General features: G+C 39.2%; 1 protein-coding gene across 10 annotated transcripts in view; it reads right to left on the minus strand.

The window, feature by feature from the left end:
- The window catches only part of zgc:158766 (uncharacterized protein LOC100009641 homolog), a 357,736-nt gene that overhangs the window by 16,162 nt on the left and 314,059 nt on the right, over positions 1-27,515 (minus strand). For all 10 annotated transcript variants that reach the window (XM_063069726.1, XM_063069725.1, XM_063069724.1 and 7 more), the window contains 11 exons: positions 26,118-26,211; positions 22,091-22,177; positions 16,426-16,542; positions 15,117-15,215; positions 12,289-12,431; positions 10,546-10,684; positions 8,373-8,495; positions 7,239-7,430; positions 4,859-5,805; positions 2,233-2,482; positions 299-388 (listed from right to left, as the gene is read on the minus strand). In XM_063069726.1, the coding sequence (XP_062925796.1) occupies positions 299-388; positions 2,233-2,482; positions 4,859-5,805; positions 7,239-7,430; positions 8,373-8,495; positions 10,546-10,684; positions 12,289-12,431; positions 15,117-15,215; positions 16,426-16,542; positions 22,091-22,177; positions 26,118-26,211 (2,281 nt within the window). The remainder of the gene's footprint in view (positions 1-298; positions 389-2,232; positions 2,483-4,858; positions 5,806-7,238; positions 7,431-8,372; positions 8,496-10,545; positions 10,685-12,288; positions 12,432-15,116; positions 15,216-16,425; positions 16,543-22,090; positions 22,178-26,117; positions 26,212-27,515) is intronic.

Here is a 27,515-nt window from a genome sequence, read left to right on the forward strand (position 1 = left end):
TGAGATTTACACTGAATCTAAAGTGCATCATCTCCAAAGTTTCAGCATTCATTCAGTTCTGCACTGGAGTGCCACTCTGGAATATGTACCCAAAACATTGGAGTATATTTTGAATCCACAGGCTTTAATCTCAGATCAAGAGTGTTACCAACACTTCATAAATCAGCAGTATTTTCTTGCTGACAACACCAATTCCACATTTTATTCCAAAACAATACTTCAGGACATGCAAAATCATTTTATTAATTTATTTCTACAAAGAATTTTTTAAATTTATCTTAAAATATGTGCTACGTACTTTAAAGAAAGTGTTTCCATGACTCGAGAGAAGATTGTCAGACCGTGGTTTGTTCATACTGTATAGTGCATACATCCCAAATTGCTCTTCCTGGATGAAAAAAGTAAACAAGTAAAACATTGTAAATGCTAACTAACATAAACAGTTATTGCAACATGGCTCCAAATAGATTAGACAAATCCACGTTTAAATCGCTGTCTCAGACTTGGAATCTACTCATCAAACTCTGCCATTGAATCTGCTCTTATTAATAAAGACCCCAAACCATTAAAGGCTGTTTTTAATTACTAATATTTTCTATAGCTATTGTGTTAAATAAGAAAGAGAGTACTTTGCTTTTTAACAGCTGCTCTCTAATGTTCACCATTTTATCTGGAGATAGTTAATGATCATGTAGTCATTTCTATTTTTATACCCACAAAATTACGGCTTTTGATTCTACTGAAGTCAGTGGGCTGAATTCAAATGCTCAAAGTCCATTACTGTGATTGTTAGCAATAAATAAAGCACCTTTTGTTCATAACCCCCAAAATAGTAGTGTAAGAGGAAACTAGAACCTTCCTAGAAGCTTAAGGATTGCAAAGGCAGAAATAAAATCTAAGCATAAAGTTTGCACCAGAATTGTCAATCAGAGCAAGATAAATACTTCAGCAAGAGAAGGCAGAGTAAAATTCATAAGATTCCCGTACTTTCTCCCTTATGGATGAGGGTGGAGGTGTGCAAGGATAAAAAGAAAGGCAGACAAGTTAGACTTGACCCACCTTGCTCCTGTCCCAGAGTACCTAAAATACTCCCTCCCTGGATGCAGAATTTGGACACATTCTTGGCCCACAGTGAGCTCAGAATGCTTGATCAAACCAAGCACAGAGTGTGACAGAACTATCGATTCACAAAGGACACAGCATCTCTGGCAAGAACTATGTTTCTATCTGCTGCCCTTCTGCAAGGGTTCTGTTGGATTATGGCTTATGTGATCTCTCAAAGGACATGCACACAGTCTGCTGCTGACTCTAAGGTTGGGAACGCAGGAAACAAAAATGTAAGCAAGTATCATGGTACAGTTTCCTGGTCAGTGGAACCATCTGCTTGTGCTCAAATAGTTTAAGCCAGATAAGTTGATAGATTTCCTAATTCCTGTTATCCAGGTGTAAAGCAGGGACTAAATGGGCCAATGGCACAGGATACAAAGGTACCTAATATTTCAACACAAGTTGCTTCGACAAGAATCAGTCATCCAGTGACTACCTTTAGATATGTAAACGTTATCTGGGTCCTGGCCTTACCCGTCAGTGCTGCCCTCTCAAGTTCAAGCAGTGGAATGACAGGTTGGATTGTGTGCACCTGTACACTGCCAGGAAACAATACCATGTTTGCTGGACATCGTCACTCAGGGTCTTGGATGATATATGATTTTTTTTTTGAGTGAATATGCTTCTTTGCTGGATATTTTGAATTATGTTGCTCACTATTTTTGAGTGTTTGATTGCTTTTTTGAACGTTTTTCACCTTGGCCCCAGAGCAATGCTGTCTCATTCATCTGTATCTATGTAAGGTTTGAATGATAATTAAACTTAATTGGATTTGATCTGACTGTGCAACATTTAAATTATTACTTTATATCTTTTACAAGTTGTAAGGAAATAGCAAGTATAATCAGAGATTATGGTGTAATAATCATTAATACAAATGAAAAGCAAACTTCAATTTATTTAAGTTGGCTTTGTGATGCCTGGAGTGATAAAACAGATTGAAGACTAAGGAATGTGTAACTCCCTGAATATTGTTGTCAGAAAGGTTAATATTCCTTTTTTGCAAAATACCTGACATTGTACTCAATAGCGCTTGCCACCTGGCTTTTTACGTGTGTTTTATTTCTTCAGTTAATCACAAATTAACGCGTTTAGGATAAGATGGAAATAAGAAATAAGACTTACATGTCTGAGGAAGCAATGGCTGACTTGAAGTGGACTGTTTGCACAGTGCTCAAGTTCCTTCAGAAAGTGCTGACTGTGAAAATCATACAGCTTTTCTAGATTCCCAAATATGATGTTACGCTTTCTACGCAGGTCTTGAGGCAGATCGATTCTTTCCATCTCTGGGAAGTAGTGCTCTACGATATATCCAAGGGACTTAACATACTCCCTCTCTGTGCTGATCATTTCTTCCATTATGTGCTGCAACTTGCTATAGGGAAGTAAAGGGCAGCCAGATGGAAATTTTCTTAGCTGCTTGCATTACATGAGCAAATGATCTCAGACATTTCTAGACATCTGTTCTGGTGAAATGTTAGATTTATGCTACTTGACCTCAAAATAGAATGAAGGTACAGATGGTATGAGTCTATTCTCTGGCAGATTGATCTGCCTTTACTGTGCAAAGTGCTATCAATTATCAATATACAATATACAATATATACAAACTACTATGACCTAACAAATTCATACCAAGGTACCTACCACATCCCTCAATATTCAACATAAGAGAACATAAGTTACCCCAACTAATTTAATCAGTAACAAATACGACATTCTAATCTTCCATTAGCTGAAAAAAATACATCTTAGAATCTGGTATTGTTAGGTGGAAACACATTCACTGTATTTACACTCTCTAACTTTAAAAAACACAACTTGCTTCTCATTGGCTATTCTTTTCTGGCAATAATGCATCCCAGTCAAATTTTTTTAGTCGGTTTAACTACTCTTTTCTAAACAACTTTCCAATAAATTTAACCCATTCAATGAAATATATCAAGGCAATAAACTATTTTCTAGCTAATAAAATGAATAATGCTTTAATTTACAATATAGTGAACAATTTGTTATTTTGATAAAATGTCAAGTTTGACTCCTTGTCCTTCTAACCGAATAATTAGTAGATATGATGATTCTTGGGTATGAATCCTGTTACTATTTAATCATGTATAATTTGTATCTCAATATTCATTTTTTCACTTTTAGGAAGAGCATTCTGCTGAAATTTGGGAACCTTGAGCACAAGGCTGGAACCTCAGATTTTGACTGAGTGAGAAATTATGTATTTCAACATAAAATCCCTCAATCCAAAAATTGTGAAGCGAAATATCCAACAAATTCCTGAGGTGATAAGTTTCACCAATCAAAAGCAATAATATTTAGGCATCCATCAATTCATGAAATCAATGCTTACAATCCACCATTCAATTTGTAACGTTTATTAAATAGTGTCAATGGGACGAGTGGTACTAACGTACAAGCTGTTTGTAGTAGCAGTAGTCAGGATACCGTTTCATTATGTTTTAGGCAGAGACATTTCAACATAGGTTTGATATTGAAGTACATCATTAATCACACGATCAAGGCCCAAACTCAAGTTGCTTTCAAAATTCAGTAACATTGGTGTCAATGGAACTGTCTTTCAGAAGCTCATTTTAATGCATCATGATGATGACAATGAATCTTAATACATATATACTGCTGTACCAGTCTTTCTAAAGGGGAGATCTTGTTCTCACTGCTCAAAAAGACCACAAATACTGAGGTGGTTTAACTGAAGCTTTTTGACAATGAAAGGTGAAATTTTATGGGTTAAGAACATAAGCATTAACAGCCAAAGGTTGAGACCTTTCATCAAGTTCTGATAAAGGGTTTCAGCCTGCAGCGTCAGCTATTTATTCCTCTCCATAGTTACTGTGTGGCCTGCTAAGTTCCTCCAGCATTCTGAGTGTGTAACTCTGGATTTCCAGCAGCTGCAGAATCTCTTGTGTTTAGTGCAAGGAGAGAGGCTTAGCCTGTTATACCTGTTCCACATTCATGAGATCATGTCTGGTCCTTTACCTCCGCTCTATTTTTCTGCATTAATCTTGTTTTCCTTGATTCCCCTAATATTCAAAAAAATCTGGCTGTGTATTTCTTTATATAAAGCAATTTTATTTTTATTTTTAATGCTTCTTGCTAGTTACTGCAGTTCTATTTTCCCATTTCCTTTCAATTACTTGGCTGCCTTTATCTGAACTGCAAGATTTTCCTGTTCCTTGGCTTTTTTTTGTGGCATCTGGAGCTTTTTCCTTTGATCTAAAATTATCTATTTCTCTTATCAGCTGTGGTTAGACCATTTTTACTGTTGTGTTTTTGTGCCTTACAATATATTTTTATAAACAAGCTATTAATTCTTTAAGTGTTTCCTTTGCTCAATTCCTCCCCATAACATTAAATGTAGTTTCCCTATGAACTATAGCCAATTCACAACACAACGTTAGGATTTGATTCATCTAGATTCATTTTGAATTAACTCACTGTGGATCTTTATATAAAGCTATAGTATATTCCTACCAAATTTCATTAAACACCTTAAAGCGACCAGGCTATTAATTAACCCATTCTCATTGCACATTGTCAAACAAAGATAATTCAACTGAACTGAGAGGTAGATCAGGAAAGGTCTAGTTACGTTGTAGAACATCATTCAGATGTCAATCAAACTGCTCCAGTATGACATACTCTTCCTGTATCAATGCTTCATTCACAGTTGGCTTCATTATAAGATAAATTTAAGGTAATTAGAGAGCACTGCAGTCATTACCTGCCTGTGTTCTTTGCCTCCTGTGCCTGTGGATGGTTTATCTTGGAAGATGCTGATAAGCTGTGCCTCCTAATCAACACAGGGCTTTTCAGCTCCGACCTGGGCCTTCGGTTTTTGTCAGCCACCACACTACTGACTACTTCCAGCCCTTTGATGTACACTCCAGTGTTACCATGCCTGCTGACCTCGGCTGAACCATTTTCCCTCTGCCGCAACTCAATGCCTTGAGTCTTCATGATTTTTTTCAAAGGGTGCTTCTTGTACCTGGATCCCGGTGAGTGGGGGGGCTCCGAGTGGCAGGATGTGACGGAAGAGCTGTCCATGCAGCTGTCAATGTCTTTGAAGAAGAACTCGCCCTCTTGGAGCCTGCTACAAGCAGGTGCCGAGAACGGAGGGGTCGTGCTGAACTTATGCAAGGGTTCAACATCTTGGCAGAGCTCTTTGTAACCTGATGCAATGGAGCCATCCGTTGCCATGAAACCCTGGCTGTCTTCTTGCTGGTGTACCGTGTCGACAGGCCAGTCACCGTTCTGCAAAGCCTCGGCGGCTTTTGGAGTTGGAGACTCGCCGAGCTCATCTGATCCTTCTGTGTCAAATTCACCACTTGTCCTTGGCCCTTCGTCCTCTGAGTGAATAGATGCAGTGGTCGCCAGGTTGTTGCTCTGCTTCTCCTGGATTCTGACTGCTGCGGACAACACCTCCTCCAAAAGTTGCTTGGTTTGTTGGCACTTCATCCACTGGATGTTCCACTGCTTCAGCTCCCGGGCACTGCCAAGCCTATGAACCATTTCATTCATTGCCTGAAAGTTTTCCGCATTGAACTTGGTGGCCTCCTGATGGTAGCTTTCTAAACTTTGGACTATGGCTGTGGTGTCCATCAAAGAGCTTTGCTCATTTAGTTTCACTTGTCTTAAATGATCATTGCAGTGCAAGACCCACTGATCCGCCTAAATAGAAAATTGAAAATGCCAGAGTTGGACTGATTTTAGTGACAGCAAACACTTATTTGTTTTGGATCATAAATCCATCAGAGCCAATTTATTTTTATAAGATAATCAGTTTCATTTACCTTTTATAAAAGCTTAAAAAGACATGTGTCAATAAAACAATAAATCAGATGTTCTAGAAGAGTACAAAACAATCTTCCAAAAACAACAACATCAGTGGTAGAGAAATCATTTGAAACATGTTCTGAGGGACAGGATTAATTTGCACATTTAACATGGCAGGGTTGATTGGGGATGGTCAATGTGACTTTCTGAAAGGAAGAACCTGTCTGACTAATTTGATTTTTTTTTCCAGGGAGGTCATTTGAGTCGATTAGTGTAGTGCGATTGATGCAGTTGACATGGACATGGCCATTAACACAGAAAGCAGCTCCAAAAGATGAATGCTTGAGATCCAGAGCATTTTTACAAATTGGATCAAAAGTTGGCTGGGCGAAGGGAGGCAGAATGTAATCATCATGTTCTGTTTTCATGACGACGAGCTCATGACCAGGGATTGGTGTGAGATTCTTGTTGCTATTTTTTTAAACTGCATTAACAATTTGGATTGGACTGTAGAAGTTATGATTAGTAAGTTTGCAAATGACATGAATATTGGTGCATTGTTGATCCAAGACAAGACAGGAAAGGAAATGGCACAAGTAAGTTAATCTGGGAAGATAAGAGTCAATGCATTTTGGAGGAACTAATAAAGCTAGGATATACACAAGGAATGGTAGGATCCAAGTAGTCCTGACAAAGTACTGATAAAGGGAGCACTGTTGATGTGCATATGCCAGCAACTTTGAAACCAGTAACACAGAAATATAACAATAATGAAGGTATGCAGGGTAACTTTTCTTCAATAGCAAGCACATAGAATAAAGTACAAAGGTGATTATGGCACAACTGTATGAATAATTGGTTAGGCCACAGATGGAGCTGTATGTGTGGTTCTGTTTACCACACTATAAGGACAGTTAGGATTTCAGGAGAGGGTACAAGAAAGATTCACCGAGATCTTGCCCTGGGTGGAGTGCTTCAGCTAAGAAGAGACTGGACAAGCTGGGTTGATGTTCTTTAGTGTGCAGAAGGCTGAAGGAGGATCTGACAGAGGTATGTAGAAGTACGGAAGGCGAAAGTTGGGTAGGTAATAATCTTTTCCCCTTTCCAAGGGGAATAAGGGGAGGAGATTTAAAGTGGATTTGGGGAGAAAAGTTATGAAACACATTTGATCAAAACAGCAATTTTAAAAATATATGGATTAAAGCAAATAGCCACAAGCAAATAGGGAAATCACCAAACTAGACCAAATTGCCAATAAAATAGAGTAAATCAATATTCAAAATGAAGGAAACCAACATCAAATATGAGGAATAATATGAACCACTTACTGTCTCATAAAATTCATATAAATTAACTATGTTTTCCAAATCTGTTCTCTGCTTTTCTAGTTTACTGATGAAGTTACTCAGAAATTGCTTGAATTCCTTGACTGTTTCTTCCAAATGCAGCAATTCATTGTGTGATTCATTGTTCAGATGGCCAGCATCTTTAATCAGTTGCACCCCTCTTCTGTAATGTTGCTACAAACGACAAAGTTAAATTCACCCTTTGGGAAACTCCACCACTGATTAGACCCAGATTCATTTTGTCTAACAAAACTACAAAGTCCACTAAGATCAAAATAACATCTGCTCATTATTTAAACCCCCAAAGGACATTCTTCATTCATGTAAATCTGAAAAGGTTAGCCACAAGCCTAAGGCCACAGGTTCCTCAACTTAGTTAAGGATCACAAATTGGACAGTTACAGTTCTGCACCTTACTAGCACAGAACATTAGCTTCACAGCTGTAATTCATTCAGGTCAACTCTAGGGGACACAGCACTAAATTACACATTTATGTGGAAAACACTGGTACAAATATCAAAAATCTTGATATTGAGCTATTGCATCAGCAAGTATTCTAGGTCATTCTAGAGATGTTAGACCCCTTGAACCATGCTGTGCAGCATAACACTGAGAAATGCAATAGTATCCCTGATTTTTACTATGAAACTCTGTTAAATTTACTCAACTATTTCAAAGTTAGAGTAAATAAAGTGCAAGAGGAAAATTGTTGAATAAGGAAACTTTTAATATTTCAATCTCATACACATATGTAAAGACTTCGTTGATAAAAGACAATGTGGCATCATTGTATCAATTTATTCCTAATACAAAGCTTTTTTTATTCTTTCAGTATTGGGAACATGTTTGCTTCCCTTTTGTTTTCTCATCTGAGATGAGATTCATCTACTATGTCTTGGAAGTCCCTCTACAAATGGTTTCCTGAAGTAAATCAAGTCACAAGTAAACTTTCCACCCAGAATCAGATAATCCGAAGACTGAATAATAAACATAAAGGCACAATTGTCTGCATGAGCTGTACTTTCAATCAGGGACGAGTGATCTGAATTTTAAACTAATGTACGCCGCCTGCTTGATGTAATGTCTATCACACAGTAAATAAGTACAATGCTTACCATAGCCAGACCATAGAAGGCATTATACTCTTCCTGCTTTTGTTTCAATGATTCCAGAGAATGTGGCAAATAGTCCATTTGTACAAAGTGCTTTTCCCCCTCACTATCAGCCCAATGTTTTATCTGCAGGTAATAAGAGTATAGCAATTTACATTAGGATACACATTAATTATCCTCTCTATGCAACTCAATGCAATGACCACCAAGCAATATAATTAACATAGTGGATGGTGAATAAAGTTATTTATGATATGGCATTCATTAAATTGAATTGGCCCTTTTAGGACACAGTCAGGTTAGATTGCAAGCTAAGATACTAAAAGATATTTCGCAATTCAAACCGTTTCCTCTCGTAATTCAGCATGAGATCCAGGCAAGTTCTATTGTAACACAGAACAATGGATCTATTGTCATACAGGCTACCACCAATCTAACAAAAGTAGAATAGCTGTGTTTAGCTAAATTATCAACTGGGAAAAATAAATCACAAAATCAATCAAGAATCAGCATTAGGGTGGTTTCCACAAGAAGCCAGAAGGAACTTTCAGTACACCAGACAGAGATTTGGGGAGGGAACGCAAGCAGAACAGATATCAAATTAATAAATGAACAAGGGATGGCAAATAACCTCAAGGGCTGAAAATCTACCCACAATGGAGTTAATCAGTAGCAAGTTCTATGCACCCACAAAGAATGGCTTGTTGAGCTATATGCCAATATACATTCTAATAGGAAAGGTATTTTAGGCCGCAGCCTGAATTCTTTAAGTACGGCCCCATTCATCAGAAAATGCAAGTCATTTATGTAATTGCGGTAGTGATGTATACTTTCTCATTTTATGATCAGTGGAGGTGGATCTGCACACCTCTGGGCTCCTCCATCTGAACAGTCATGTATTACAGTGTGTTAATGATTGTCTTTGGAGAGGATCACTTAGATGGCCCAGAGGACTGTGATTTTGCAGGTTCCTCAGAAATGTATCTCTCTGTCAGTAATTCCCTTAATGCCTGTGCTAGCTGGGATACTGTAAATTAAAACTCCTGGTAGCCTCATTTTTCCTTTTGCTTCTACTGCTCTTCAAGCTCTCTCTCAAGATCCTCAGGCTCTATGTCTTTTCGATGCTCTTCTGACGCCAGCTGTTGTGATCAGTATGTCAGGCTGTCCAGCACAAATAGACAATGAAGTCTCCACATTTAACTGGACGTTACTACAGGGTACACTGGACTGATGCAAACAACAAAATCTCATCCCAAAAAGCCACTTCAACTGCTTTCCTGTCACGAATGGCCCTTGTATTTACATTCAGCTGGAGTATACTGATGTAAATAGCCAGGAGAATAAAGCAAAGGCCTTGGCTTCCAAGGATCCATGCCTCTGGCAATGCTTTCATCTACAGAGGGTCAGCAAGATGTTATTGCTTAACCACAACAAGCTGCACACTGAGGAAGTGTGGGAATTTTCCTCCATTGAGTTCAGTCAGCTCTGTCGATGCCAGTGGATAGTCATTGTATATCGTCATAAAAAAGGGTGAGGGATTTGGGAAATATTGTAGTTAATGCTAGAAGATATATAAGGCTTTGATGAGATCTGGAATTCGATTTCAAGTTTTAGAATCAGTACCTTAGGCGGGTTAAGCTTGCTTTGGGTGTGCTATAGTGAAGATTCAATTACTGAAATTTGGAAGACTGAGAGGTAACCTCATTGAAAGATATTAGATTCTGAGTAGGATTAACAATATAGATGTCCAGATGATTTTTTTTTTAGACTGGAAAATCATATTCTGGGGACATCAAATCAACATAAATGATTGACTATTCCTCTGATCCACTTATCTTTAACTAGCTCTTGCTCTACCCCTTCGCACAACCTTTTTGTACTGACCTTGTCTATCCATTTCCCTCCACAGATGCCGCCTGATTCACCAAGTTCCTCCAGCTCCTTTGTGTGTTGCTTAATACACGGAGAATCATATTTATTCAAAGCATGAAAACCTCTTAGAAGCCTCCCCCCAAAGAGCTGTTGTTGAGGTTATTCAAGAGTGAGCGAGGTAAGGATTTTGATCACAAAGAAAATCGTGATATGGGGTTTGAATAAGAATTTCAATAGCCTCACACTTCTTACTGAATGGTGGCTTGGGTTCTTATATTCTTATGTTAAAGCCTCTCATTTTTACCTTGGTACTTTCTTCCTCAAATGTTCTCAATCCTAGAATGACTTGTAGATGTTGCAAGCACTCATTAGATAATTTGACCAACTTATGGACTTCTTCATCCACCTGATTGTAGAGCACTGTGACTGCATCCATTGCATTCCTGAAAACATTAGAAGAATGGACTTCAGTACTTATAAATGAGAAATACAAGCTCATTTGAAATCATTTTTAAATTCTGCAAACACTATGACTTCAAATATGATGATTGCAATGAGGTGAATCACTGAGATCCACAGAATTTAACAACTCTTTCGATAATGCAAAAATCAGATTAAGTAGGTTAAACTTCACTCAAAAAGATTTCAAAATACTCATTTACGTCACTGGTTTCCTGATCACAAGCCAAAGAGGTTGTGTAACTCTGTGAAAACAAAGAAGCCTTCAACTCAGTCGCTCATCTGCATTGGATTAATTAATGGCATATGGATTGATAATACTCCTGGGTCTGGGAACAAGAAAAGAGTTAGCTTGGGACATAAAAACATACCTGGGAACCTAATTATTAATCAGCACATGAACAATACAAAAGAAGTAAGAATCTATAAATCTGCTAATGTCCGAACATTGGAATCTTGTCCAAGAATACATTAAGGACAAAATTCAGATTTGTCAAAGTTATGAAAATATGACAGAAAATTGGCGGGAAGTAAGTTTAATGTAAAATTGGGCAGAATGCGTAACTCAGTCCATTGACTTCTGCTCTATATCTCTAATGGCAAATTGAACCCCAGTAAATCCCAAGCATTTCCTTTATTTGGAGATGCTGCATTGTCTCATTGTTGCACCAACCAATTCATTGATAATGTCAATAGCAAGATAAGGAATAAAACATTATCAGAGACAAATACCGTATAATAAAGGTTCTGATGAAGGATCAGTAACCTGAAATACTAACTCTGTTTCTTTCTTCACAGCTGCTGTCTGACCTGTTAGTAATTCCTTCATTTTCTGTTTTTCTTTCATATATGTAAATGTTTTAAGAGGTGATTAAAATGAAATGGAAAATAAAATGCATTTTCACAACTCAAAGCACTTCAGAATATTAAGGAATAGTAGATATTATCACCATACACATGCAAGGAACATAGCAGCACATTTTCAGAGAGCAAATGTTATAATAACCAAATAATTTTCTTGGTTAAGTGAATGGGGTTGCAGGTTAAATACTAGCCAAGACACAGGGAGCAATTTCCTTTCTTCTCTAAAATAGTGCCACCTGAGAAAACAGATGGTTTGATGTCTCATTCAAAAGGCTGCTCTTCTCCTGATATAGACTGCCTTTGCACTGCACTAATTGTCAGGCTCAATCTTCTGAACACAAGTAAGGCTGGAATCTACAAGCACCCAGCTCAGAAACAAGGGCACAACTTACTGAGCCACAATTGGCAACAACATCATAACATTTTCACAATACTGACTTTCAACAGCAGAATGCATTTGACAGAATTCATGACAGAAGAATGGCCTGAGTAGATCTGCATAACAAAAGTGTAATAAATATTACGAGCAACATACATCAAAGTTGCTGGTGAACGCAGCAGGCCAAGCAGCATCTATAGGAAAAGGTGCAGTCGACGTTTCAGGCCGAGACCCTTATATATTACGAATTCTTTTTTTTTACACAGCCAAAAAATATCCTTGTCCAAGACTTCACAATTTTTGGGAAGTTCCTTTGAAATGCATTGAAATTACTTATCATGGTACCTGTAATCGTCAGTGTCACAGAATTCATCTTTCCTAATCCTGGCAAGGACAGTCCCACCTTCCAGACGCAATCCTACCAGCCGGGTATCTTCCAGCACAGATTTCATTATCTTTGTGTGTTGGTTGAGGAGCTCAATGGCTTCCTGTTGAAGGAAGATGCCAGATTAAACTGGAGTTTTTCTTATAGAATTCCCACATTCTGCATAACCCTTCGCAGGTACGCACAATAAAATACCACTTTTCCAAAAGATTGTATGGTAAAAAATTTGGTACAAACCTTCATCAATAGCATATTTTGCAAGTGTGCTGAAAGAGTATTCAATTGCACACTTCGAGATATTACTTGAGATAAGCATGTAACAGAATGGTATTTTCAGATCTATTGAATAGTAGCTGCAGAATTGATTTCATTGTATAGCCCCCTGAGAGGTCCTGTACAGGCATGATGGACTAAATAATCTTTCTGGGTATGTGGTTGGGCAACAAATTTCCATTTGCACTTCTTTGCAAGAGACAAAGACTTTTTCAAGCAGAGTGATAGGCTTACCCAATGGTCGTGAAAGAACGTTATGAGATTGAGGAACTTATTGGCTGCTTGGATTGTGTTGGGCAGTCAATTATGCTACCATTAGAAGAATGAGCTATTACAGGAACACAAGTAAATAGGAGCAGGAGTAAGCCCCTCAAACATGTCCGGTCAATCAATTACATCATGACTGAAATGCCTCAAGCCTCATCTCATTTTCTGTTCCACACAGCCCTCAATTCTCTGATCTTTCAAAAATCGCTATGCTTTCTCTTTAAATACACTCAATGTTTTCACATCATATTTTCTCCGGCAGAGATTTCCAGAGATTTGCCAGCCTCTGTGAAGAGAAATTCCTACACACTCCAGTTTTAAATGACCACTCCCTTAAGTTGTAATGACATCCGCTCATTTGAGGCTCTCCCACTACTGGAAACATCACACTAACTTTCCAGTAATAGCTTCTTGGAAACAAATATGCATTGATGAGATCTGCTCTTATTCATTTAAACAACAAAAGAAAATCAGTCAAATTTTTTAACAGTTTGTGACAGGACACCTCTCTCATTCAAAAAACTAGCCAAGGAAATTTCTTCTGGGTGGCCTCCAATACTAATATGTTCTTTTGAATTAAACAGTACACATTACTGCAGGTTCAAACCCACCAACTCCCAATACACTTGTAACTTGTCTCTATTTTTAAGCTCTAATCCTCAGCAATAATAACTAATATTCTGTTTGCTGTCTTAATTGCTGGCTGCACTTGGTGCTTCATACAGAACACACCTAGATTCTTTGATGCTCTTCTGCAGTTTCTTTTTAATCGGCTTTTTGATTCATTTTACCGAAGTGCATGACCTCAAACTATCTTGCAATAAACTTCATTTGACAAGTTTTCATCCGGTCATTCAAACAGTGAATGTCCTGTTGCAGAGTCCTCATCACTGCGCACTGTCCCACCTACTTTCACATCATCAGTAAATATGGATATCTTACACTCTACCCCACTCCTGCAAGTTATTAATAAAGATTGAAGTAAATTAATGGACAAGGACGGATCCCTAATTGTAGGTTTCCAGACTACAAAAGACCCATTTCTTCAATATGATAAATGAATCCATTTAGTAACATATATTCCCCAATACTACTGAGCTCTTAACTTGTGCCTTTTATGTGGCACCTTATCAAATCACTTTTGGAAATCAAGATACACTAGATCTCCTAGCTTCCTCCTATTGGCTAGTTGGTATATCCTCAAAGAACTCTACCAAATCAGTTAAAAATATTTTTGTTGGCCAGAAAGAACAATAGTCCACAAATCAGAGAATTCGAATGTATCGAGGACAGTGAAAGTGGACAGACTAATTGTCTTTGTTCTTGCCACGTGCTTGGGGATGGAGGCTGCCATTTTGTGAAGAAACTCAGTTCTCCATTTTGTGTGCTTGAAGTGCTTGGCTTCATCAATGTTTTATAGAAGACACAATAATGCTCCAGGTAATCTGGACTGGAGATAATTTCCAAATAAGAAATAATCTGTGAGATGTTCTTTGGTTGGATATAACATGCAGGTTTGTGAATGTTGGGGTTGGTGCCTGCCTAGATTAATTTTAGCTGGTTGCTGATTAAGAACAAAGAGTTATAAATTATCACTGTCACTTGACCGGAAGAGGGCAATAAACGGATGCTGGCTTGGAGCAGAGCCAATAACAAGGCGTTAAAGGTCAGCTACGTGACCTGTGATCAATGGCACTGGAATGCAATATATTAATTGATAAGGAATGGATATAAAAGTGGATGCCTCATGTTTGCTGGCACTGAATAACCATCACAGACACAAGTGTGAGCAACACTAAGTGGAACACGTGTCGAATGAATCGGGAGTACGGGGAATACCTGCCTGCATAGACTCTTTTGCGCAGGTAATACCTTGGCTATTTTTTGATTATTCAGAAGAAGAGTCGGGGGTACTTAGCGAGTGTGCACACAAGTTATTCAGTGTATGAATTCATGTAACTGTTAGTTTAAACAATAAAGGTACTTGTCGGGAAATACAGATCCCTTTGTGCCTCAATGATCATTGTTACAAGGGGCGAGTCTTATAATAATTTCCTTTTAACTGATGATGAATAACGTGCCCATCAACACAATCACTTCCAGAGAGACCATTAACTCTGGATACTTGCCCATATCCATGATTCAGAAAATCCACTTTCCAAAGGATCGTTAGGAGCGAGAAAAATTGGTGAGGAGGGTAATGGCTAGGTTCGATCTGCTGTGAGGAAGACAGAGTTATTGAATGCACCTGTGTACTGGACGGCATTCTGCTAACGTTCAGAGAGTTGATTGAATTCTTCAAGTAGATCAATGCCCTGCAGCAGTTTTTCATGAAAGGCTCCAACTTCTGAAAAAACAAACCCACGGAGTTTCAACTCAGATTTATCTCTCCACTGATGTGTGTCCCTTCACAGTTATAAATGGAGAGGGAGCTTTTCTCAATGCCTTTCTGGCAGGCTTTTCAGCTTGCACTCTCCATTACCATGAACACACACAAACCTCTGCTGACAGCAGAACTAACAACATTTGTATATGTTGACTTTAATGGGGAAAAATGCCTCGGCATTTGACCGAGAGAATTTCAAACAAAATTTGACACTAACCTTAAGGAGATATCAAGGCCAATGACCAAAAGCTTGCTTAAGAAGGTTTTATAGAGAATCTTACACAAGGTACGTAATTGAGAGGCAGTAGGTTTAAGGGAGGGAATTCAAGCGTTTAGAGCTCTGATGGCCAATAGGGAACTGAATAAATGCAGTGATGATCAAGAAGCCAGAATTGGAGGGTGATGCATATTTTCGAGGCTCAAAGGGCAAGATAAGGTTAATTAAATCAACAAGGCAAAGGGAATGGTGCCATTTGTAAACAAAAAAAAACTTTTTAAAATGTTGTTGCTTTACCGGACAAAACCTAGAGATATTACTTAAATAGAATTTCGAATATGTTGGGAGATCCGTAGCACAGCTTTAGAGGGATGTACTGAAACAGTTTGAGCCGTAGGATGAGACACTGGAAAAGTCAAACTTTATTAAAAATGTGCAAATAGCCATTCTCAGTAATGAAAACGAGCTGTGAAAATGCATGCATTTATTTAACACAATAACAAGGACGTCAATAAATCAAATTTGTATTCTAATGTATGAAAAATTAAATGTTCTTATTTTTTTCTCTTTGAATGATATGATGGTTTATGAGACTGTTACTGGAACTAAATTGATGCACTTTGGGGCATTTCCGTCCAGAGAAGACAAGAGGGAAATCTCAACAAGGTCCTTGTGAAACTTCATAGCATTCATGTAAACAAAATGGATTATAATTGTTCTTTTTAGTTATAGCGACATAGAGCCATAGAAAGGTGCAGCACAAAAACAGGCCTTCAGCCCATCTAGTCCATGCAGAACCATTTAAACTGCCTACTCCCATCGACCTGCACTGTAGCCCTCCATACCCCTACCATCCATGTACCAATCCAATCCTTGTTTAAACATTGAAATCAAGCTTTGAAACATTGATATTTACATGAGACTATTTCTCTAATTCAGACAGAATATACAAACCATATGGAAACGGATCCAGTCATTATGATCATAAGGAAAGGTTCCCGAAAATTCCTGTGTCAGTTGACAGCCATCGATGTGCCTGTGCAAACCCTTCAGTGAAGTCACTATTTCATGCTGGGTTGAGGAATTAAACAAAAAAATAGTCAGTTCATGTGTGCTACTATCAAACCTGAATGCCTCCAATACATGGTTATACAGGATAATTGAGTTGAAGCAAGGTTTATTAATATTTCCTTGCCTAAATAACTCTGTCCATAAACATCTCAAATAAGAGAACCAAATGATTTAGACTCATGTGATTAAAACAAGTTTGAACTCAAACGCACACTGAACTTTACAGCATTTGTTTCAATATAAAACAATCGCCTTCACCATCATTTTGGGAGATTTTAACCAGGTCAGTCTGAAAAAATCACTGAGCGACTACCATCAGCAGATCACTTGCAATACCAGAGGAAACAACACACTGGACCATTGCTACACCACCATCAAGAATGCCTACTGTGCTATTCCACACCCTCACTTCAGGAAGTCTGATCACCTAGCTGTACTTCTACTCCCTGAGTATAGGCAGAGATTGAAGACTGCAGCACCAGCAGTGAGGACCAAGGAGGTATGGACAAGGGAAGCACAGGAGCACCTACAGGACTGCTTCGAATCGGTGGATTGGACTGTATTCAGCGATTCATCTTCGAACCTGGATGAGTATACTGCAGTTGTTACCGACTTCATTAAAACCTGTGTGGATGAGTGTGTGCCTACAAAGACTTACTGTACATTCCCAAATCAAGAGCCGTGGATGAACCAGGAGGTACGTCATCTGCTGAAGGCTACATCTGTAGCATTCAAGTCTGGCGACCCAGGCCTGTACCAGAAAACCAGGTATGATTTGTGGAGGGCTATTTCAAGGGCGAAGAGACAATTTCGAACAAGGTTGGAGGCAACATTGGATGCACGGCGACTTTGGCAGGGTCTGCAAGACATTACTTCCTACAAAGGGAAACCCAATAGCATGAATGGTAGTGATGCTTCACTACCAGATGAACTCAACACCTTCTATGCACGCTTTGAAAGGGAAACGACAACTACAGCTGGAAGATCCCTGCTGCACCTGATGACCCTGTGACCTCTGTCTCAGAGGCCGATGTTAGGCTGTCTTTAAAGAGCGTGAACCCTCGCAAGGCAGAAGGTCCCGATGGAGTACCTAGTAAAGCTCTGAAAACCTGTGCCAACCAACGAACGGGAGTATTCAAGGACATTTTCAACCTCTCACTGCTAAGGGCAGAAATTCCCACTTGCTCCAAAAAGGCAACAATTATACCAGTGCCTACGTAGAATAATGTGAGCTGCCTTAACAACTATTGCCCGGTACCACTCACATCGACAGTGATGAACTGCTTTGAGAGGTTGGTCATGACTAGACTGAATTCCTGCCTCAGCAAGGACCTGGACACTTTGCAATTTGCCTATCGTCACAACAGATCAATGACAGATGCAATTTCAATGGCTCTCCACACAGCTTTAGATCACCTGGACAACACAAACACCTATGTCAGGATGCTGTTCATCGACTGTAGCTCAGCATTTAATACCATCATTCCCACAATCCTGATTGAGAAGTTGCAGAACCTGGGCCTCTGTACCTCCCTCTGCAATTGGATCCTCAACTTCCTAACTGAAAGATCACAATCTGTGTGGATTGGTGATAACATATCCTCCTCGCTGACGATCAACACTGGTACACCTCAGGGGTGTGTGCTCAGCCCACTGCTCTACTGTCTATATACACATGACTGTGTGGCTAGGCATAGCTCAAATACCACCTATAAATTTGCTGCTGATACAGCCATTGTTGGTAGAATCTCAGGTGGTGACGAGAGGGTGTACAGGAGTGAGATATGCCAACTAGTGGAGTGGTGCTGCAGCAACAACCTGGCACTCAATGTCAGTAAGACGAAAGAGCTGATTGTGGACTTCAGGAAGGGTAAGATGAAGGAACACATACCAATCCTCATAGAGGGATCAGAAGTGAAGAGAGTGAGCAGTTTCAAGTTCCTGGGTGTCAAGATCTCTGAGGATCTAATCTGGTCCCAACATATCAATGTAGTTATAAAGAAGGCAAGACAGTGGCTATACTTTATAATGAGTCTGAAGAGATTTGGCATGTCAACAAATACACTCAAAAATTTCTATCGTTATACCGTGGAGAGCATTCTGACAGGCTGCATCACTGTCTGGTATGGAGGGGCTTCTGCACAGGACCGAAAAAGCTGCAGAAGGTTGTAAATCTAGTCAGCTCCATCTTGGGTACTAGCCTACAAAGTACCCAGGACATCTTCAGGGAGCAGCGTCTCAGAAAGGCAGTGTCCATTATTAAGGACCTCCAGCACCCAGGGCATGCCCTTTTCTCACTGTTACCATCAGGCAGGAGGTACAGAAGCCTGAAGGCACACACTCAGTGATTCAGGAACAGCTTCTTCCGCTCTGCTATCCGATCCCTAAATGGACATTGAATCTTTGAACGCTTCCTCACTTTTTTTTAATATGCAGTATTTCTGTTTATGCACATTTTTAATCTATTCAATATAGATTCAATTGGCTTACTTGTTTATTTTTTATTATTATTATTTTTATTTTATTTATCATTATTATTATTTTTCTCTGCTAGATTATGTATTGCATTGAACTGCTGCTGCAAATTAACAAATTTCACGTCACATGCCGGTGATAATAAAGCAGATTCTGATTCTGATAAACTGTACTTTTTAAACACAAGAGGTACTGCAGATTCTGGACGTCTAGAGCAATACACACAATGTGCTGGAGGAGCATAGAAAGTCAGGCAGCATCAATGGATGAACAGTGCTTTTATGTTACTTTAACATTTAAATCTCAATATATTTTTGGCGCATGGTTATATTTTCCGTAAAATGGACCTTCTTTTCTGACCATTATCGCTAGTGAATTTTATCAAATACACTGCATCTGCTCAAAATTGCTATGGTAAAGATTAACCAAAAATCCTACTTTCACTGAAAGAATGGGAGCAGGACAAGAAGGCATCATTCAAAAACTAGCCCAGAGGATAAAAAATTAGCCTCTCAGCAACATGTATATGCAGAATAGGAGTATCTTAATCTCGCAAAATTCCCAAGGCATCATTTAACAGCAAACATTCCAGCAAGGATGGATCAAAGTAAACTGGAGCCAGCTTGCACATGGAGTTCACAAACCTCTGTAAGTTATTTCACTTCTTTCATAGGACAGAGTCATAGAAAAATACAGCCCTTCAGCCCATCTAGCCTGTGCCAGACCACATGGGTGTTGCCTGCAAGATCAGCACCAACTCTCCATTGCTAATTGCCCTTAACCTAAGTGGCATTCTGGATCATTTCAGAAGTTGTGAAGACCCTGGATCAATGAATATTCTTTCCCTCAGACAGCAAGAAGTCTAAGGCTATGCTGGTAAACTGAAGGACGTGGTGAGTTTCATGGCCAATATTTGATTTAGTTGAGTGGAAGCTTTATACATATGAAAAATAGTCCATATTCCTCAGGGCATCTGCACAGAACTTTGTTGTTGGGGATAATGTTGGACAGAAAGGGTAGCAATTGTTAAATTTAAAGGTATAAGAATTAAAGCACACTGTCCTACAAACTAAGTAAATGAATTGACAATGGATTTTATCTCCCCCTCGAAACATGTGCATGAACAACCATCCTCTGTGCTGCAGGTTGGAGTTGCCTTAACTCACTACATTCAATATGCAGAAGGGTGAGGGGTACAGATGTTGGACAGATCATTATTCATCCTACAGGTTAACTCCACAAGTAGGAATCCTGTTGGAGGTGAGGTGCAGGATGTACCATAAAAGATAGAGGTGGGTATTGAAGTGCTGACAGTCTTGCTCAATTCCAGTACAGAGTGAGATCGGCTCTGTGGTGGACCTACTGGTCAGAATCGTTTGTCTGCCAGCAAGCAGAAGATGTCAAAGTCAAGGTTGAGTATATTGTCATATGCACAAGTACACGTATGCACAGATGCAATGAAAATCTTACTTCTAGCAGCATCGCAGATACACAGGCACATATAAGCAGCATTCACGAGAAAAAAAAACATAAATTTAAAACATATCATGCACAATTTTTACAATAAAGAACACCATTACATCAAAATTATCTATTTTCTGCAATATGGTCAAAGTGGTCAGAGTGTTAATAAACTGTAGTGATTAGAGTGTTTCTGGGTAGCTCCTGATTGGAATGGTTGAAGTGAAGTAGCTATAAAATGGAAATTATTTTCTGGGTACAGGAAAAAATAAGAAGGGTTCTCCAAAATTCATCTCAATTCAGACTGAAAGTTTTTTTGTAAAATCAGGAAAGGCCATGTATGATGATTGATAGTGCCCCTGCATTTTTCTTGGGAGTTGTAACACGTTGAAGCTCATACCATTTGTGCCTCTGTTTAGACAGTCACAGTGCCATTTAGAGAGCAGCTCTTCAGCAACAGGGAGCAGGGGTAGTAAAGCAGCCTGGTGATATATTTCCCTGCGCTAGACAGCAGTGAGATCACCCTCTACTTACTGCTCCTTTCTTCAAGATGGTGAAGATCTCAGTGTCCCTCAGGCCCCGTGGAACGTGGGAGAACTTCTTGTCAGAATTTCCTTTTGGCTATGTTTCACAACTTGCTTTCAAAGTAAGTTGCATTTCAGTTTATATACATCTTTAAAACCTCTTGTTGATCTGGGGTGCTGATAAAACTAAACACTGTGGGATATGTGTCAATGACTTTTGCATTAAGGACCGGGTCTCACTAGTTCTTCAAAGTGCTCTTCCCAGCAAGTGCCAAGCTTCATCTGTTCTTGATAATACTTTAGTTTTCTTGGCTCTCAGTAGCACATTCCCTTGGATAGGCTATTGACAGCTTCAACATTGCTGAAGAAACTACAACAGTCATGGCTCTCAGAAGATTGTGCTCTTTCCACCTGTGATCTGCTCTTTAGATCCTGACCTCAGTTTCTAGTATACACAGGGCTGTGGTTCCACAGAAATTTGATTAAAGAGAGTATCTTCACATACTGACTTCACATCGTGGACTTTATGGCTACTCAGATACTATGAATATTCTGTGGCTTCTGTTAATTGGGACTTGTCCAGCTGACTGAGGAGAAATTTCGTTGCTGGATCCAAGAGACCTATAATTCTGATCTTCATGCAACAACACTTTGGCTGCTAATTTGATTTGGGGCCAGGCTGATGGAGACAACAGTGTGGATTAACTAGTACTCATTTCAGCAGGTCACTGGTAACTATTACAATCTAAGTAATTTAGACACCCTTGTAGTTTTGTGCTCAGATAATATTATATAACATGAGTCAGTGCCTGAATGGGATATTTTCAAGTATCTCGGGTTCTGTAGAATCAATATTAGGTATGAAAATGTTGTGCTCCAAGTGTTTTGTTAGGAATACCCCACTGAAACTTTTTAGAAAGTAGATTCTGCTGCATAGAAGTTAACATATGAACTATTGGATCCATGCATTAATTGCTGTCAACACACAAACCCATGCACATAAACATGCTCCCCTCTGGCATTCGTTCCCTCAACCCATCCTCTGCATGATCCCAATTAGCCCACACTTTAGTGAAGTTCTGATTTACCTGAACAAGGGGATCTCTTTCAGGTCTGAATGTTGACTCTCTATCAACCAAAACCAAGACTGAATTTATGGCATTTGGAATAGCAACCTGTTAACAAAGATCGATATATTATTAAAAGTGAGAAACATCTACATTCAAAGGTGTATGTAATCAAACTTGATATCACATTGTGTCATTTGTTCAACTTAAACATTACGGTTAATTATTTTGCTGCTTTACATGCAGATTAAAATTAACAATCTAATGCAGAGTGCTTCAGTGCCAACTTTTGCTTAAACATAAAGTTGATGCACCAATCCCTCATCTCTAATTTATATGATGCCATAGTACCAGGCACATCCAAATCCTCCTTTTGGCTCCCTGGCTAATCAACTATAGCATTCGTCACATGAGAAGCGCCATTGGTTGTAAATCTTGAATGACTTTCAGTTGTGATAAGTTACATGCTTATTTTTATTAGAACATACAATAATTCCACCGTATTGGAAAAAGGAGACATGAAGGGAATATCTGCAATGCCCAGATAGTTGAAGGTTTTTGCAGGGGCAAAATAATTAGAGATGTGGAAGGACCTGAGAATCCAGAATTCCCAAAGAACGTGCTCCCTCACCCACTTTCACATACAGACTTAATGAAGCTTTCCTGGTGGTCAATGCAAAGTAAAGGGGTATTTGTGACATCAATGGGGAACCCAGAAGCTTCCCCTGAGACTGGACCCAGATGTTTACAAGGCAAGTGGGCAAGTGCTCTATTATTCCACCACCTTCAGCATGAAACATCCTGTCTGGTTTCTGACCCATTCCGGAGAAGGGAAAGCAGGAATCCCAGATAACCCAGGTAACAGTGCCGTGCAGAAACACTGCTCCCATTTGATAAACACCAGAGATTATGCAGATTCACAAAATCTTAAGCAAGAGACACAAATGGCTGGAGGATCTCTGCAAGTCAAGCGGAATCTATAGAGGGGAACAAACTGTCAATGTTTCAGATCGAGGCCCTTCATAAAGACTGGAAAGAAAGGGGGAAGGAGCCAGAATAATAGGGTGGGGAGGGTTGAAGCTGGCAAATGATAGACGAGACCAGTTCAGGGGTAGGTGTGTGGGTGATTAAGATTCTGTTTAAATAGTTGACGGCAGATGGAAGAGGTGAAGAAGAAAGAATTTTTTTAGCGGAGCAGTGGACCATGGAAGAAAGGGAAGGAGGATGGACAGGTGAGGAGAAGGGGTGTGAGGTAAACAAGAGTAGGAAATGGAAAAAGAGAGCGGGGTGAATCGCTGGAAGTACTGCTTCCATTTGAAGGACTGCGAGAGGGGAAATGAAGTGAAATCAGGATTTTTCTAAATTATTTTACCGCGATCCCTCTATCTTCATTCAATCTAGCATTATTGTGAACCTCCTGCAATTATTCAAAAATGGATTTAGGAAGTCAATAAGAGCCATAATCAGTACAATGCATTCCCTTTTGTACAGTGCAAATTGACATCTGAGTGCAATTCAAAATCTGAATAAATTGCTTCAATGTTTTAAAGAGAAAACCTTATCATAACCATCACAGCACAATGTAGAATAGCAAAATGTTCCAACAGTTGGTAGCTAAAAACAGAAAAGACTGCCAAAAATAATAACCTCTTGGTTTCCTATTATGGAAACAAAACATTTCAATGAACAATAAACATATGTTGGTGTAATGTTTACTGAAGTTGGAAACCCATCTCAACACAAATTTAATTAATGCACTCCTTTATAATTTTGTAGACTGTACATTTTATTACACAATTATTTATAAACTCAACAATATATCCGGATCAGTGTAGGCTTTTAAACAAACTGGGATGCTCTGCTGGAGAATGATTGCATTCATGTTGGTGAGGGATATCAGTTATTCTCCCTCCAATAACACAGACATGCATCATTCAGCTGTGACTGCAGAATCCAATCCAATCGTATTCACGGAGCAAGGGATGGCCTTTGAATGCAGAGATCAATAGAAGGAAAAACTGGCTTGATCCATAATCCCATCCCACAGTTTTCCCATACGTGCACAATGCGGACATTACTGCTTCACATTCCAGTGAGGTTGGGCATCTTGTAAAGATCAGCATCTCTATTGTTGATCCACAAACATCACCATCAGCTCTGCTCCTGCTGTTATCAGAGATCTCCCATACCGGCAGCACAGTCCAGGAGAGAAGCCTGGGCCTTCTAAGTACTACACAACTCCGCCACTAGAGGGGGCCCCAGTCCCCAAAGCACCAAAAATAGTAACAGAGAAATCAACTAGAGGAGCCAGAAATCTGGCATCAAAATAGAAAATTCTAGAAACGTTCAGCTTGTAAAACAGAATCCGTAATGTAAAACGCCAGTCACTGGATCAAACCAACTTGAAACAATTACCATGAAGGGGAAAAGGATAAACAAATGGAAAAGCTGGAGTAGAATGCATGAAATGTTAGACTTAAATGAAATTGGAAAAAATGAAAACAATAAATGCACAGAAGAAAACACAAAAAGGATAATAATATAATACAGAAATTGAAACAGTTAAGAACATGATATGAAGCATACATACAGTAAGCACTACTAATAGAGTTAGTTCCAGATATTAATTTTTGTAACAATCTTAGGCAATGTCATCCAAACCACAACTCTTTCCTACTCAACTTCGCATTGGTTATTGCATTCAAATAACAGGAACTAAAAGTAAGTGCGACTGGATTTAATCATTTTTCTTGGCATAGGAGAGTCAATGGAAAATCCTTCTTTGTAAAACAAAGCCCAATCAATGCTCTTAAATAATTTGCAGGAAGCCTATTTTCTTTCTCTGGATTATTACAGCAGGTAACTTAACCGTATTCTATTAACCTGCTTTGTCTCCGTGGACTAAGGATCTATGTACATAAGCTATGAAAACACATGTAAGCTTTAGTGAAGGATTGCAGAGGATATCATAACAACCTGCTTCATCTTGTCCCGGGCAAGACTCCAGATCACAACAGGAAGTTAAGGAGAGTTCAACTGGAAATAATGTATGGAAATTTATTTTGCAGAGCAAGAGTTTAATGTGCGGAGCAAAGTCGCTGGGAAGATAATAGTATAAGAAAGATGGCTTAAGTGATTCTGCCCTGCATTTCATCAGTTTGGAACTCACTGGCACTGGTGAAGGCTATAGCTCCTTCTCCACAGTATTTCCAGACATCATCAATTCCTCTTACCATTTATTCCTATTTTCCTGGCTACTAATAAGAGGTAAAATACCACATCAGTTGTGGGATATTAATCTCATCCACTCCTCTTTATCAAGGTATATTTCCATACAACTCTCTCCTTCCCTGATGCATCACATTGTCTGTATTCAAACTCCAGCACCAATGATTGAATTTCAAATCCCTTGAGTTACAGACACACACTGTGATCAACAAGCACCAGTTCATTAATTGTGTCCACAAGCTCTCACCCACATCATATCTCTGTCTAACAATGCTTTAGACATCGAATCAGAATTTTACATCATTAATTTTAAAATATTAATTGATCATCCATCACACTCTGCACTGACTTTTTTACTCTGACTGAACACTCAACTTCTCCAACAAAATCAATAATTGCTTTAAACACCCAGCAGGCCAAGTGGCATCTGAGAAGGAGAGACACACCGTTCAGGTCAATGATCCGTAATTACCCACATATTAAGATGTTAGGAAGGAGTACAGATAGATATAGATTGAAGACCAAGAGACAGCACATGATATCAGTGGTGGTGGTCCAGACTGAGAAAGGATGATGGTCGCTTGGTAATTACAGTTGATGTGTCTGGAGGAAGGGTAAGACCATAAGACATAGGAGCAGAATTAGGCCATTCAGCGCATTGAATCCACTGTATAAATAGAAAGTGCTGCATTAGATTACAGGAGGGAAGAAAAAATTACAGTATTATGTTTGTGAAACATTCTGCACTACAGTTACTGGATATCTAAATGAAAAGTGATATTCTTAACATTGTCCTGCCAATTGTTGACTAGCATCTCACCTGCAGAGCAGTTAAGGCTTTGAAGAGGGTGGGAGGGGGTGAACACCTGCGAGCGTCCACTAACACAGTCAGTCCAAGTTCTCGTACTTCCTTCCTGCAACAAGCAAACTACACAATTAAGTGGTTAGACTTTAATGTGTTTCAGAATTCCATCTGTACTTTAGTTTATTATCCCCCGCCCTTCCCCACCATCACCATCTACATACACGTTTTAGGATGATAACTTGATAGCCACAAAGTTGCACCGCTGTGTAACTAAATAAACTTTAGATCATTCCGACAGAAACTTCAGTGACTGTGCATTGCATGTATTCAGAACAGCAAACAAGATGCTGGAGGAATTCAGTGTGGAGGGTAAAAGACAGTTACTGTTTTGTTTGAGACCCTTTATCTGGACCAGATGATATTGACTGTCCCATTTCCCTCCACAGATGTTGCTTGTTTTGCGAGTACCTCCAACATCTTGTATGTTACTCCAGATCCAACATCTGTGGTCTCTTGTGTCTGCATGTATTCAGACAGTAATTATGTTTGAATTTCCAGGGAGAAAGTTATGGTCCAAGCTAAGACACCAATGTAGATTGCTTGATATTTGGATAATTTAACTACATTCACAGGCAATTCAGGAGACTGTTTTATATCAGCTTCACTTTTTGCTCATTGGCTTCCTCTAGGTGAGGTACAAAACTGATACTCAACTCACACTACCAATCCCACAACTGTTAGCTGCTGCATTTACAAACTAATTAGCTTTCACCCTGATGACCAAAACAGTTGAAGTTCCTGACAAAATTGCGTAGAAGTTGGAAGCTTCATAGGGACTAGGGTAAAAAGAAACCCAAGTTCATGCGAAGATTTTCCACAGAGCTGACCCTCTACAATACTGTAACACTAAATGAAAATCAAAATCTGCTGGAAATTTGAAACAAACACAAAAACACTGGAATTACTCAAGGAGTCAAACAACCTGTGTGGGAAAGAGAAACAGTTAATGTTTCAGGTCAAAGAACTGACAAGGGGGTCAACCCAAAATGTCATCTCTGTTCCTCATTCGAAGGAAATAGAAACATAGAAACATAGAAAACCTACAGCGCAATACAGGCCCTTCAGCCCACAAAGCTGTGCTGAACATGTCCTTACCTTAGAAATTACCTAGGGTTACCCATAACCCTCCATTTTTCTAAGCTCCTTGTACCTACCCATGAGTCTCTTAAAAGACCCGATCATATCTGCCTCCACCACTGTCGCCGGCAGCCCATTCCACGCACTCACCACTCTCTGCAATAAAAACTAACCCCTGACATCTCCTTTGTACCTGCTTCCAAGCACCTTAAAACTGTGCCCTCTCGTGATAGCCATTTCAGCCCTGGGAAAAAGCCTCTGACTATCCACACGATC

This window comes from Mobula hypostoma, chromosome 17 (assembly GCF_963921235.1).
Source record: "Mobula hypostoma chromosome 17, sMobHyp1.1, whole genome shotgun sequence".
Classification (NCBI taxonomy): domain Eukaryota; kingdom Metazoa; phylum Chordata; class Chondrichthyes; order Myliobatiformes; family Myliobatidae; genus Mobula; species Mobula hypostoma.